General features: G+C 43.3%; 1 protein-coding gene across 1 annotated transcript in view; it reads right to left on the bottom strand.

Annotated features, from left to right (window-relative positions):
- Window positions 1-16,136, bottom strand: part of AGO3 (argonaute RISC catalytic component 3) — a 38,390-nt gene that overhangs the window by 20,602 nt on the left and 1,652 nt on the right. The window contains exons 2-6 of the mRNA XM_084497163.1: window positions 10,970-11,141; window positions 6,479-6,599; window positions 5,329-5,537; window positions 4,089-4,225; window positions 1,563-1,697 (exon numbers count right to left, since the gene is read on the bottom strand). Of these exons, the coding sequence (XP_084353289.1) occupies window positions 1,563-1,697; window positions 4,089-4,225; window positions 5,329-5,537; window positions 6,479-6,599; window positions 10,970-11,141 (774 nt within the window). The remainder of the gene's footprint in view (window positions 1-1,562; window positions 1,698-4,088; window positions 4,226-5,328; window positions 5,538-6,478; window positions 6,600-10,969; window positions 11,142-16,136) is intronic.

Below are 16,136 nucleotides of genomic sequence, written 5' to 3'. Positions count from 1 at the left end.
GACTCAACATCTGCTGAAGTATTGAGCTTATCACGCAGGTGCTGCATAGCATGGCCACATTGTTATGCTTTTCCCTAGCCCCATGGAAGACAAGGCAGTTGGAAACAGCATTGCTACCCAAATTATTCCACTACAGTCCACTAACAGAAGCTTTAGAGAAAGCAGGATGATTCATCTTGTTAAGGCTCACGTGGATTGTGGACCAGACTGAATACCCCAGATCAAATCATATCCCTTAGTCCCTGAGAGGAGATACCACGACCACTTTACTTGGTACACAGACATCCTAGAGAAGCTTTCACTGTGCTTCACTGATTCCTGATGGCACTAATTGCAACATTAACATCAGTATTACTTAGAGGATGGCATCATCAAAAAAAATAAGCTACCATTGACCCGATATAGCATGAAAAGAATATACGAAAGATGAGCCATGAAGCACTTTGAATACACCAATATCTGGAACCTGTTGAGTGCTTTGTCATTAATCTGCTGTGACACCACAGAAGACACTACCCTCCCTCAGAGCTGCTCACAGAGACTGCAAATTCTTTAACGCAGGGTTTGTTTCACTATACATAATCACATCTTGGCTGGAGTTTCCTGATATTGCAGCAATAAGAAAATAAATATTGACAGCAAAGGTAACCTTTTAATATTTTCTGACTATGGTGACAGAGTGTCTGAGGCATGAGAAGAGGCAGCTTCTCATTCTCCAGTTATTGGCCTTCCAGAATGAAGACAGACAAATGTAAAAAGGAAGCACATTAGGACTACTAGAAATATTTCCCTAAGGGTGGCTTTTTTGTTTTGCCCAGCTAATGACTATTCCACGAGCACATCAGTTTGTGACTGTAGTTCAGATTTATTATTTGCTGGCCAGTATTTCAATAGAGTCTAGTCTTGCATCAGGTAAAACAAGCATTTCAGAGCAGAGCTTTGAAGAGCTGAACTCTTTCAAAGCTTCTCCCTCTGCAAATTACGCTGGAATGAAAGGATATGGGAAAACACAAAGCAAAGTAGCATGTATGGAGTGCAACTGCTCTAACCAGTGGCTTATGCAATTCTCTGGAATGGAATTTGGCCTTCAGCTGCAAGTTATCAAGTGGTACTTATTTTTCCATAAGGCAATCAGTTATTAGAAGAAGTAGTCACCGCAATGGCATACTCTCCAAGAATCAATGATGTTAGCTTTGAAATCAATGTTCATTTTACCTCAGCATTTAAACAGCGGGAGACCTACAGCACAATACCACTACGGCCTCGATGACCCCTGCCTCTAAAAGGTTAGCCAGCCAGCAGGCAACAGCCACTTACCTCTAACCAGGCAATAAACAACACGCTTGCCCTTTCCCTCTTTAAGCCACTGGGAACATCTCTCATTTTTCATTTCTGCAGAGCCACGTTGTCTCGTTCAGGACTAGAACTACAAACGTGTACTGCAATTCTCCTACCAGTCCCAGGGCCCTTCTGATGAATGCTAACTAGAAGGTTTCCAGTTAGATCAAATTCTTGGAATTAGCTTGAGTTACCTGGGACAGGACAGTTACATTTCTACTCACCCTTTATCTCTTTGGTGAATTTTACCCGATGAGAATCAGTCAGAGGTCTTGGTTGTTCATCAATATTATGAATGTCAAGAACTTCACACATAAACTGAATTACAGGTTGTGCTTTGTAGAAGGCAGTGGCAGAAACTAAAAGGAACAGAATATCACGTGTAAAAAAGGCAAGTCAGAATGCTCTCAAGCAGTAGATAAATGAATGCTTTTAAAGATTCCAACTAATCCCCAACAAGATGTTGAGCAGCACTCACTTTCAAAACAGATTAGCAAGGTTTGCACTAAACACACAAACAAAACCCACAGTGACACGTCAGTCACCAGCATCGTCATCCTACTACTACTTTGCATTTCTGGGTTTTGGAAGGGTATTTCCCCAGGTAACATTTATTTCTAGAGAGCTGTAACGTCCCTAAGAAACACTCTTGGTCAACTCTGTATCGAGCTACAAGCAATATGTGACATGATTTTGTCAATATGAGATCTGCTCAATTACTTGAGTATTTGCTAGCTACACAAGCACAATTTTTAAGTACATGAATTATGTGAGTGTAGTGCTTAGTGAAACCCTTGATCTCCCAGTATCTCCCACCCTCCCTGCATACTAACGCCCCAGTCACACTAAGTGACAACATCCTGTATTTAAGCAGGACAGCTGACTCATTCCACAGAAGGAAGACCACAAAAAAATGTGCCTAGCAAAGTTATAAGCAACCGAAACACCACCTTTTAGCAAGAAACGCGAGGTAGCACTAGGCTGTGGCTCTAATATAAGATAATCCATACGTTTCAAACTTTAAATAGCAACAAGAGAAGTTAAATAGTAGACAAGCACTTTCAGTTTCCCCGATGTCATGTACCCAAACCGCCACATCTCCGTGCTGATACAACCAAACATTCTCCAGACGTGTGTCACTGCAGCAGGCTGCCAGCTTCGCATGACGCACGCCGGCCACCACCTCCGGATGCCGACTACTGAATGAACACAAATAGCTTACACCCCCAGCGGCTGGCAGCGCGCCGTTCGTCTCCCATAGCAGCAAAAACGATGCAGAGAGAGAGGAATGGATTTTGCAACGAACCTTGCATGAAGTTAAGCAACAGAAAAAAAAAAACATACAATGGGATTTGAAGGTAATCGTTCCAGCCTAAACCACAACGTAAGGTGATCGGCCTATAAACTGTGGCTTAAAGACAAAGTTATTGAGTGCCTCACTCCCAGAAGGGATTGAAAAAGTTTTACTGCAGGAATAACTACTATGCTATTTAACACTGACAGGAATAAGTCCCTTCACAGAAGGTAATGGCGCAGTGCATCATAAATTGGTACAAATTAATACTCTTGCCCTCCTTGACCTGTAGTTATCTCAGTACCTAGCACACATGCTAGGATTGGAGATTTCTCAAACTGGAAATATTTTTACATTCCTTTTTCAAAGAATAACTAAGTCATAGTTGCTCTTTGAATGGTAATTTTAAAAGAGCAAACCCATCTGAAGTCAAATGAGTATCATCCACAGTTCAGGCAAAGCACGGCAGTGGACATGCACATTTTTGTTCTGAAAGCTCAGTAATACGTGACATTTTCATTACGCTTTAGGACAGACTCTACACACAACCTGACTTGGAGTGTTTAACAAAGTTCAAGAAGTCAGGCTATTTACATTGGTTTTAGGAAGCATTTCAAACAGGCAGTGAGAACAGAACGTGAATTACTGAAACTTTTCGGCAGCACCTGCATCTCAAACCCTGACATTTTGCAATAGGGGTTTTAGCTACCAGGCAGCCTCGGAGTGCCTACAGGCACAAGGAGTCTGGCACATGCACCAGCCGATCTCAAGTACATTCAATAAAGTGTTGCAAAGCAGACCTGATTTAGCATAAGAAAGCCCACCTTAATTAGCCCCATTTACATAGGTATTTGTGATACACTTTACAGTTTCCTTGTAAGCACTGAACACCACCTACTGTGGACAGCCACACAAAGACTCTTACGCAATTTGTCTGTCTAACTGTAGATGCACCAACACAGGAATATGAAAACAAGCTATGCTAGGCCTTTCAAGACAAAGTATGCATGCATACACTTTATTATTACAATCTCACTGGACTGTTGTCATTACAACTTCTGCAACAGATTGCCTTTCCAGTTTACGTTCCATTTTATAAGGATATTACAAACACTAAATCTTTAAACCTAGCCACAAGACTCGTGTATTTTTCAGATGAAAATCCCTTGCACACAAAGAGATTAAAGTTTGGAAGTTTGCTTATTCTGGTACAAGTTCTAGCAAAATACCCCAACCTATTTTAACTGTTCTTTACAAAAAAGACAAGAAATTAGTGCGGATTGCTCCCGGTTACTATATCCTTCTGTACAGAAGGCAGCAGAAGTTAATCTACTACCTAAGTTTTAGGTATCATAAACACAAGCACGTGACAGTAAACAGACTGAATTTCAAGGTTATTTGTGTTCTTAGAGGCAAGAATTATGATCTTTATTCTCCACTCCGAAGCCCAACTCACCATCAATATTGAGCATCATCTTCCACATGGCAGGCCGAACAGACTGATGGAATCCAAACCAGACCTCCCTGCCGCCACCCAAGGGGTGATCGTAGCCTTCCGGAGCTGAGAAAAAGGAGCGGCCCACAGGGGTATACCTAGCCAAAAAAGATGACCACACATTTATGCTATCACTTTCCCAATATAAGATAAAAAGCTCTGTCTTAAGAGATCGTAACACACGGCATTATCCTTTTTTTTGGCATTTTGTGCACTGGGATCAGTGTCAAGTTTAAACAATACACTGAATGCTGGTGTTTCCATTGCAGTGTTTGTAAATTTAGACAAAACGTCCACTAGTTTTTGCAAACAAATCAACTTCTCCTTTCTGATCTTCCACTTTATTAAGCATAACTTCCATCACAGCACAGATTCTGTACAACAGCACTGTATATACTGGACTGACCTTCAAACATCATTTTGCATGTTTTATTAGTGAACGTTTTATTACATCTGTGTTCATTGCATTAAAACTGCAGTGGTAACAAAGAACTAGAGAAACTAATGCTTTTTGACTAGAAAAGTTCACAAACCTCCATGCTTCCTTACATTTTAAAGGTACAGGCATTAGTACAGACACAAGTCTTTCACATTTCCTTAGGATCTGGGTAGCTGAAGAAGACTGGCTTCCACAAAACCACAGATCATTTCTAAGAGTCAGTGACACCCAACAAAAAACACCAGTGAAAGGTAGAGCCAGCAATCAAAAAGGAAATTCCAAGGCCCAAGTAAGGCAAAAATTGATAGGACCTTCTCTAATATTTCAGGGTTCTGAGATATTAACAACAGCCATGGTTAAGCCAGGATCTAGTCTCAACGATGTACTTAAATCATGAGAACCATGCACCATTGATGGGTATATCAATGAACTAGAGACTCATGCTTTTAGATAGTCACCAGGTACAAAACATTTGGCTCATTTTGAACAGAAAATGTGAAAGCAGTGCTCTAGCATACTGCAAACTCTCCGTCTTTCAATTAAGACCTAATATAAGCATCTCCTGTTTCTTGAGCTTTCCAAACAAACACATCACCTGCTCTGGAGTTTAAACGTCTACAAAAATACATGCTTCTACTAATCAGGTGTGCTGCATGAGGGAATGATCATTTTTTTCTTTTCACCTGTGAAAAAACAGGGATGAAGGTCTCCCAAGGGGGATACTTCAGGTAAAGACAGACTGCAGGAAGACAGTGAACCTACTTCATGGAGGGTAGGTGTCGTAGCACCACATCGACAGCATGAACAGGGTTAGTGCTGATAGGTTTGTCTAGTTCCAGAGGCTCAGGCAAGGTTCTTCCTGTCAAAACTTCATGCAGCAAGTGCCAGCTCACCCGAGAAACAAACTTTATTGACACTTTGAAGGGACGATCTTTTCCACCTTCTCCTGGTAATGTCACATCCAAATCCACCTGGGTGGTTGAGGGGAAAAAAGAAAGTAGTTTAATTCTTGAGTTTGCTAGGATGCGTTTGTCACCTCTAACACCTGAAATCAGAGGCAGTATTGGAGCAGGAACATCTACTTTGTATTTATCGAACTGGAAAGCTGGGAAAGGAGGATCTACTTCACAAGTATCAGTGCCTCAAAGCTCCCTATTAATCTGTTAGATACCTATAGTAAAATACACCTAGATAAGAGCTGGACTGCAAGATTTATCCAGAAGTTATGTCTGACAGCTTAAATGCAGTTACTAACACTACATATGCACCAAACATCCTTAAGACACAATATATTTTGGATGTAGAAGTCTTGACTGAAACTAAATACTTCATTATTTGCTGTCCCTGCAAAAGGACAGATCTCAGGATCTGCTTTTAACAACACACACCAAGACTCCATTCGTTTTGATTGATGGACAGGTATTCTCACTCCTTCCCATAAATAGGCCAGAGACTCAAAAACGGAGATAATTAGGATATAGCACATTTGATGAAGTACATAATTCAATGCACAACATAAAGGGAACTGTAGACGTGGTTCGTGGAACTGTCATCTTGAATTAGAAAACTCTTCATTCCTAAGAAACTGCAGTTTAATTTATTAATAGTACTTCATTGTAAGCTTCATTACAGTCTGTAAAACTCTAATAGATTACGCTGTAGAGAGAGATGACTAAATTCTAGGGGAGGTTCTGAATGCAACTACAACATGCTATATATGTAATATATTTATGTAATATGTATGTAATGCGTTTACATATATTAGGATTTACAGAAAATACATTAAAAGGACTATTTCAACACAGATACCTCACGATATTTTCTGAATTCAGTAATATTAGAAGTTGGGCTTGTTTCTTTTGCTTTTCTAAGCAGCTGTTAAAGTACCAGTGTTTTTTTCCAGTTGTCTTACCCCAGTAGTGGCCACAGGAAGCGGATTGGCTGTATAAAGGCTTCTTTTCCCATCATAAACTGGTCTACGGTCCCCAAATATTGTCACTTTAAAATGCTGCACCATTGAGTCCACCACCTCCCTAGAAAAGTTGATATTTACATTGAAAATGTTTCCAGAGAAGTTTCATGCTGGAACTGGCTCCCACACACGCTGTGTTTTGCTGAGGCAGTTTCAATAAACACACCGCTCGAGTCGATTATACAACACCCACCGATATTCCCCCAAAGCGCTCCGCACGCTGCAGCTACGGTAACAGAAAAATGCTACAAAATAAAATCGCAATCAGTGCAAATGCTCAAGTACCAGCAAGTAATTTTGCTAAAATCACTGCAGAAAGTACCAGAAATGGCTGAGGCCTTTCCATAGCCTTTATATACAAAGCAAGGATGCAATTCCCTCGGAAGAAACCCACAAGCGATTATGAAAACCCAGCGCAGAGCAATGCCAGCCCACGGAAGCCATACAAATACATTGCACCCTGTGCCCAGTAACACACATCTGCTCCTCAACCGATAAGTTTTGAATTCTGCCTACATTTTATATAAAGATGAGGTGGCCTAATGAAAGTCTTACCTTTGTCATCAACAATCTAAGATTTTACAATAAAATCAAGTAAAGATCAACTTTGCATAGTTAGATTCTCCGAACTTTACTGTGAGTTGATGGCAATAAGAAAATAGGAACCCATTGTAAAGAGACACAAACACTGAAATTACACTTGAAAAAAACCACCAAATCTTCATTTCATGTTAAAGAAGTCTCCTAGACACAGGCAGTAGATACATCAGGTGCAAAGAGGCTTTCGCAATACCTCTGACTGAACCTTGCCTTCACGTTTTGAGCTCTTTGGGGATTCTTTGTTTCAGTGGCACTGTAAACTGTCTTGATGCGTCATAATTCCCTTATTCCACAGAAGTTAAACACTTTCCTTCTTAAGCATGCACATAACTAGCATGTTTGTAATGCAGAATCTTACTCATACCATTTCCTGACCCGGCAACATTAGCCTAAAGCACTCAGACAACAAACACCAGCTTCCTCTTCGAGCAGGGTGCGAGCAGCACTTTCACCTCTCAGCTGGGACTTGGAGAGGGCAAAGAGAAACTTACTCAAGTCTCAACATCCAAATCCTTCCACTGGCAAAAAGCAGAGCATATTAAAGCTGCTTTAACGTGTCTGCTTAGTACTCGGTTATGCTCTGACACAGGTCCTTGTGCCCCCAAATCCCAAAATGCTCTGGCACCCCACTCCCTTATGCCCTCTGCTCCATGTGCATCAGCAGCTCTGTGTAAGCACCAGCTCCATCGCACAACCCACGATAAATGCAGATGGATGCACATTAGGGACCAGGAACGGAGCAGAACGGACAGGGAAGAGGCTCTGGGAAACAAAACTCATGCCAGAGCCATCTCCTGCTCTCACACAGACTGGCAGCTTCAAGGCAAGGCGTTGCTGCCTTCCGCTTTCCACTTTACGACACAGCGGAAACAGTGGTGAAGAACATCACTGCCGAGGAAAGGGAAAAGGAAACGAGAAAAACTTGAGTTTTTAAAGCCTCCACACAAGTTAAAGCTAGCAAAGGTGCAGGTGACTTTTAAAAGCAGCAGCCGTTCAGCAAAACCTTCAACAATTAGACTTAAAAACCTTATTTATTCCCAATCCAAGCAGCCAAGACATCAGTCAGAAATTATTTCAGGAGCTGAGCCTATGGAAACCCAGTGACTTCTCAGCAGTAATTGTCACAGCATGGAGAGAAAGGGAAAAATGTATTTCTAAGAAATTTCTTCAAAGGATGTATAGTCCAGCACGCTGATTTCAATTTAGACTAACAAAAGCCATTCTTCTCTGCATAACCCACAGCTCTCTCAGAGGCACTTACTCTGCACATACCATGTTCTTTTACTGGGCTCATTTATCCAAGCTCTTGCAGCTCTTAACTAACATCTCCTACATTGTTACTTGCATTAAAGTTGGTGAAGTAGGAATAGTTTTAACTAACCCATTTTATGGTTCCCTAGTTTGGGGAAAAAATAAAACAACATGCACGGAAAACTTAGCCTCAGCTTTCAGACTTTAAACTGCAGATTATATTAGGAGTCAGTTTGCTATCACATTAAGACAAATTGAGTCTGTCATTTGTAAACGTGACTATTAAATAAATTTCTTAAGTTGCCTGTGTTCAGTTGGCCTTCTTAGCTAACCTTGACAAAAGCCAGAAAACTGCTTTACCTGTTGGTAACAGGAATAAGGAACAAGGCAGATTAGAAATAGAAAGAAATAGAATAAAAAGTTGATGGGACAAAGTCACACGTGCATCTGAGCTACACCTATACTTCAACAAATTACATTTATGAATGAGAAACCTCATCCAAAAGGCACTGAGAATCATTTCCAACCTGTAAACAGCACTTCTGAGAAACAACAAACACTCGCTAGCCTACAAAAGTCAGAAGCAATGTATACAGATAATCTGAGACCAAGGGTATGCAAAGGTGTATCAGCTATAAACAGCCTTCAGGAAATCATTGTCAGTATGCAAAAATATCTACAATTTCACACTGAACTACTTTACAAAATAAATACTCTTGCCTCTCTCCACAAAAGCTGAAAATTTCAGAAGGCACAGCATTTATCTAAAGCATAACCAACTACAACAAGCTTTGATAAACAGATTTAATTCTGGAGGCAAGCTTGAAATTACCCTCCAAGCAGGACCATGAAAGGGAAATATTTATTTTTTTTTTTTAATAAAAAATCAAGCCCAGTTGCTATCTTAAAACAACTTCTTTCAAATTCACTCTTTTCAAACATCAGTAGTTAGTTTTCCCGCTTTTAATGAAAAAAAAAACTTACTACACAGAGAATCAGAGACCTCAACTGCATGAGTGATCAGAGTTCCGATAGCTTTGATTTAAAGCTTCCTTTAGTCTATTTTAATCCCACATTTCCATGCAAAAAAAGGCTTTTTAGCCAATAGATTTAAATGAAATGGCATTTATCTGAAAGTCATGCAAATCAGTAAGTCGGTTTAGAGCAGTTTATATTCTCTTTGTATTCCTATGCCCATGGTTTCACAAGCATCCTTCATTCAACAATACAGAAACTTTTCATAACAGTGAGATTATATTAAATATTAATTCACACAGGACTATTATACCCCAACTTTAGCAATTTATTAGTTTCCTTTTAATTCTTATTTGATGTAGGCATTTATATAGACTTCATAGCTGCAGTTTTCAACTAGCAGGGGGAAAAATCACTAGCCAGAATCAGGCACTAGCAACAGATTGTTGTTAAAAGGCAAAATCCAGGGTTTCACAGATGAAAGAGGAAAAGATTGCTTCTCAGCTGTGCTAAACTTTCTAACTGATGAAATGGATTTCACAAGAGACTAAGAAGTAACTCCTCTTAAAACGTTATTCAACGTAGAGGAGAAATACAGGAGATACAAAGGGTAGTGATCTTTAAAAAAAAATATATAGCTACAATATCAGACTTCCAATTTAAAGCACTTTCCAAAGGGGCTTCTTTGGCTATCAAAGTTTATAAAGTTTAGGACAAAATATACCAAGACCACATATAAAAAGCTATACAAGCAATCTGGTAACGCTGAAGAATCAAGAATCTAAAATGGGCAATTTGTTGGATCACCAAATGACCAAATGAGTGGGGATCAGAGCATGGAAATGTTCTCCCATCTAACCAGCAATTTAGGAGTACAGAGAGTAGGAAGGGACTTAATCGACCTAAGACTCAGCAGACCGTGAAATCAAGATGAGGTAAAATGACCTGGACAAAATGCTCTAACAGAGAGGACACACATGGAGCTCAAACCAAGCCTGATCATTTCAAAAACAAAATGCTGGTTCCATGAAATATCTATGACAAGGGCAAAACTAGTTTGTTTGCAGCACTTTCATACCACTGCTCCTAGCAGAAGCTTTCCTGCCTCCTCCCACACCTACAGAGGTGGCTTTCAGACACTGGCTTCCTATCCCATACAAATTAAGTTTGGGAATTAGCCAGTGCTGCAGTGCATCTCTGTATCAACCGAGGACAAAAACACCCACAGGAGCAGATACCTGCTACTGGAAATGATTTAGGAGCCAGTATTTCTACTAAAAAGAGCCATGGCCTATAGTTACACCGTATTTCTGATGCCCTGAGGAATAGAGGTTGCCATCAAACCAGTCACAAAGTACTGTGCCCACTACCTGCAGGCCCACTTTATAGCACACAGCCCAACTGGAAGAACTTGGAGTGGGTTCTGCACCCACCTCACAGGGAGCTGCGGGAACTTGCACGTAGCCTAGCAGCACACAACTCTCAGCTGCTCTATGGATGCAGTCTGTGTAGTTTAAAAAAAGTCTGAGCATTTACTCCAGTAGGTCCCTCTGCTTAAAAACGTCAGCGCAAGAATAATTTAGGAGACAATTTTCACCTTCTTACCTGTTCACCCTCCGAGGACACTTATCTGGTTTGATGTCCACCTCATAGAGGTAGACATCAATCTTTGGGATTTCAACTTGGAAGCAGTTGGCCAGCAGTTTAATGGGTTTGCCCATGGTGCCATAGCCAGGACGTCTGGGCACCATGAGCAGGGGCTGTGCCCCGACGGGTCCTGCAAAAGAGAAAAACGACAGATGAGGAGACAGGCACGAGAAAAAGCTGTGTTGCAGAGGTACCACCTGCTCACATTTTAGTGGTTTAAAGATTGGCAGGTACTGGTCTCCCATCGAGACTTACTAACAAACTTTCTTTTTCAGTTTTAGTTCCCTGAACCAACTCACGCAAGGCCAGGCAGGCATCAGGGCTGGCACGTTTGAAGAAGGGCAGATGAGCTTTATCAGGCAGCACACGAACACCAAGTTCCAAGCTAACGCGTGCCCTGTTTCCCTCCATCCCCTCCACTCACCGCTGGATTGCTTTCTTACTGATCAGTTTTAGCTGATGTGATTAGCATGAGTAAGATCAGGAAACGTCCTAAACCGACAAAAACGTGTGCTTTTCCTCCTAACACTATTATTGGGGAAAGCCAGCCTGGCATTAAACCACCAGTTTTCAGGTGCCTTTTCTGAACACCTGAGAAATGGCAAAGCTGCAGCTCTGGACCTGTGCTGCTTGTGACAAACTTTTACTTTCATTGTGAGCACAGCTTGAGGAGATGTTATTCTTGGACTGTGCTGGCTGAAAACAGACGAAGAACAAAACCAATACCTCCTGTACAACCCCACTGATAAATTTGGTCAGCCAGAAGGGGAAAGACTCCGATTAAGACGCTAGAAGCGTAAAAGCCTTCCTCAATTAGACTTCAGAAACAAACACCCCCGGCTGCTCAGAGAAACCATCAAAATCCGGATTAAGAGAGGTGCATTTCAAGAGTTATCTAAAGGCTTCTAGCTGGTAAAGTGTTACATCTCACCCGTTACCCATTCCATTTATTTTGTGCTATTTCGACAGGAATCCTCAGCTCCAGTGCCCGGTTACTCACAGCTTATACAACCCAGCGCAGTAGTAAACACGGTCTGCATTCAGCAATCTCTGCCAGTATCGCCCCTTCAAAATACCTCTTTCCATTCAGGAAACAACAAAAACAACACGCTTCGTAGTCCAAGTAGCTTCGAGTTTTCAAATTACTCATCACACAAATGTCATGATTTACTGAGCATTCGACCAAATCAGTCAAAAGTTCTCCCCTCCACTCCCACTCAGTGACGCAGGCAGCAATTCCTGCCCACTCGTTTTCATAGAAGAGTCGAAATGTCAAGCGCTGGTAAAAACATCTTATTTGTCTTTTGATTAATCTCCCCCCATTCCTGGAAAAAGCTGCGCTATCTTGAGGCTTCGTACCGAGAAGAGGTGAGCATCAAAGCCGAGTTCCCCCGTAACATTTGCCTGGCTCTACCCAGAAACCTACCCAAAAATTCTGGGGGGGTTGGCGTCGAGCCCTAAACTGAAACAAAAACACAAACCAAGAGGCATCGCTTAAAACACCCTCACACTCCATGCTTATGCCAAACTTGTTCCAGGCATCTGTTCTCTTAAACTTTTCCTTCGTTTTGGTACGAGGACATGAGTAGAGGCAGCGCCACAATCTACTCCCGGAATGTTTTTGGGATACAAGCATATGTGAAGAGTTACTACGAGACATCTGAGTGTCTCCATCTCTGGTTTTCTTACTACGAGATCACACACGCCATGGTTTATAACCATAGGAAACACGAGGACAACTGCTGAAATGTAGATAAGGTTAAAAAGGGTGCCCAGAGGAATGGTTGTGGCCCAGAGGAATCGAATCAAGGGGGTGATAAATAAATGGCGTGGGTCTCTGTGCCATTCGTGAATCGTTTTGAGGCATTCGGCTGATTTTGCTGTCAATTCTGGGCAGTGCGAGGGCTCCCTTGGGAAAGCCTGCTAGAAACAGGAGCAAGATGTAATTCGGCTCTGTGAACGCTGCCCAAACGTGCTGGGACCCCCTCAGAAACACCCCGCATCCAAAGCGATGAGAAACCCCTAGGACAGTGCTGTGGCATGGCAGAGGATGAGGGCAGAGGTTTTGCTGCTCCAGACAAAAACGCTCGTGGCATTTGTTGGTGACATTATTCATGAGCATCCTCAACGCTGGAAGAGCCTGCTGGGATCCATCCCCCCCCAATATTAATTCATCAAAAAGCAAAAAATGGCTAAAACAGAGCAGGTATTATTCATGAAACACTGGGGAAAACAACTCACACCGATACTATTGCTCAAAGGGCTGAAGCCTGCAGTAACATTAAGACCAAGGTTTCTGGCTTGGACACAAACTGGGTCCAGGTGGAGGTGCCGGCACCTCGGAAGCGTTGACTCCAGCTGAAACCTCTGAAGTTTGTGGCTGTCAGGATTCGGATCCAGAGCTTGGAAACTCCTTCCGAGATCAGACCACGTGCCAGACCAACGTGGAAGTACCCCAATGGCTCGGGCAGGATCTGAATCACGACAGTCTCTTCTGTAGAAGTACAGATTTACTACAAAGACCCAAACCCGATGGCGCTTGCACAGCTCAGATCCTGTCTGGCTCGCACCCAAAACACAGTCTGAATCCGGCAACCAGACAGGGACCCAGGCACAATAACACCTGAACTGAAAGCGCAGGCACTGAAACCTCCAAACTCTTTCAATAAAATCGTTTTGGGGAAAACCAAAGCTTTTGGAACGTGAGGTGGTGTTAGGGCAGGAAGCACCCTCGATTTCCAGCAGGATGCTAGGAGAAAATGCAGATCTCCTGACGTGATCCTCTCTGTGAGGAACAAAAATCAGCACCAAGCTTCCAGCAAGGAACTATCCCTTCTCCTACTGCGGGCTTCAGCATTAGGAAATTAAAAACTATGAACAGATGAGCACTGAATAGGTTTATTTGGGTATAAATCAGTTCTAAATCTCTCATTGAATGGGTGAATACCTGGTCTTACAAACCACGACAGGGGATTTAACAGGGAACAGAGGATTGAAACTCCAGCTCAGGAACACGAGGCAGACTTGTCTCACAGACCTCATCCCCTGGCTGGAGCCTGCAGAAAGCTCTCTAAAGAGAGGGGAGGAAAAAAAAAAAAAAAAAGGTTCCCTTTCAGAGGGCCCCCAGCTTCCACATGGCCTTAGAGGCCCAAGCTATGGAGCACCAGCGAGGAACAAGTTAATTCTAAATTAAAAAAGTAGATAGGGAAGATTACAGTGAGATGTTGGTTGCAATAACCGGGCTCCTTCCTTACGCCAGAAATCCTGAATTGCCGTATTTCTGCAGCAGCAACCTCTCTGGGTGGCATTCCATTATTTATGAGTAATGCAATCCGCGTTTTCTAAGCATTCCTGCTCGCAATTTAGGCTCCTCTTTTTCCTTTTACCAGCCTCAGATAATGAGGCGTGTTAAAACCCATCAAAAGCCAACGTTTTGACGCCACTCGCAGCGACAGCCGCGCGCGCCGACCTGTTCCACCACAGCACGGGTACAGGAGGCACAGCGAAGCGTCCTGGAAGCATTTACGAGATAACAAACGCTTAGAAACTCCTGCTAAAAAAAATAAATCGAAGGGCAGAGAGCGTCTAGCTCCAAGAAGCTGCTCATCTGTGCTGCGTGTTCGCAGCCACGGGCTGGAGGAGGAGGGAGAGCGCCAGGACCCCACCAGCGCGGTGCCACCGCGTCCCGAAGGCGCTGGGGTTTTGTCTTCCCATTTTCCTATTTATTGGTTTGATTATTACAGTCCCTAACTTCAAATTGCTATTACTGAGCGGGAGAAACACGCTGCCCACCTGCCTGCCACCTCAGGCTCAGGTTTGAGCCGCCCGCAGTTCCCTTTCTCCATTTTTCTGCCCGAAGAATACCGGAGAGCAGCGCGGCAGAGCTGAGGCACGCGGGACAGCGCCGGATTTCGAACCGTGCTACCAGAAAATAAAAATACATTTTTACAGTCCCCGAGCAAAACTCCTTGAAACGTAAGGCTAAAATTACTCAACATCCCTTCGAAGTTTCGCATGCGAGCAGAATGAAAAGCAACAAATGACTGATTAACCTCACCGTCTGCAGAAAAACGGTACAAAGGAAGGAGAAGCTGTGCCTGGAGAACACTAAGAACCGAGCCAGTTTGTCTCCAGGAATAACCCTTTAATTAAGAGGTGAATGCTTCCCGTGACAGTTGGGTTATACAACCCTTTCTAACGTAAAAGGAAAAGGAAAGGAAAAGTTATCGAGATCTCTGATCACCTGGCAAGCCACCCCGCTGCCTCGCAGGGCCTTGCTTCAACGCGCGCCGGAGGTGTTGAGAAGCTCCCAAGCCTTAAAGTCCTGTTGGTTTTTTAATTTATCTGGGAAATGAGCTCAAGAAGTGCCCTGACACTTAAACCACCGAGGAAAAAGAGATTTGTGGAGCTCGTGCTCTGATTCCAACAGCTTCCCCTGCAATTCCTCAGAGGCGAGGCTCCTCTGTAACTCCCATCGCACGCGCTCTGCTCCGAGGAAGAGTAACTTTGCAAGGCACTTATGATTCATTCCCCTGCTCTCCTCTACTCCACCCACAAGCATGCAGCTTTTCACGGTCCTCCCAAGTCGCCAGGCTTCACGCAGCGAGAAAACACCCAGTTCTCAGAGCTGGGACTGCCCAAAGTTGGGAGAGGAAAGCCACCAGGCGATGGGAGACGTCCGCAGGGCTTCACTGGAAATGGAGCGGAGTCAGAAAACGACAGATTTAACACAAAAGCTCTGAACTTTGGAGGAAGGAGCAACAAAGTGTGAGCGGGGAGGGAGGCAGGGCTCGAGTCCTCGGGCTCGTTATGCCACAGGGTGCTGGCGATGCCATGGCAGCAGGGGTGCAATGCACGCAGCTGCCTTGGGGAGGTTCACAACGCTCCTCTGCTGGAAGCGCGACGCCCGGCACCGAATCCAGCTCTCTCAGAGCTCTTTTCACTTCCCTTCACCTCTCTGCAGCCAAGTTTATTGCTGCTACTCCACCGTTTACTTGATTTCACCACAAACTGCACCCCGAGCAGCTGCAGCCGCAGCCTGCCCCTGCTGTAAGCCACTTTTAAGCATTATTTAGTCTGGAAGAGGCGACACTTTCCAGATTTCCGAGGCTACGCTCATCACACT

Source organism: Aythya ferina (genome assembly GCF_964211825.1).
Source record: "Aythya ferina genome assembly, chromosome: 24".
Lineage (NCBI taxonomy): Eukaryota > Metazoa > Chordata > Aves > Anseriformes > Anatidae > Aythya > Aythya ferina.
Note: the sequence above shows the minus strand (reverse complement) of the source record. Positions and strands in the feature narration are given on the sequence as shown.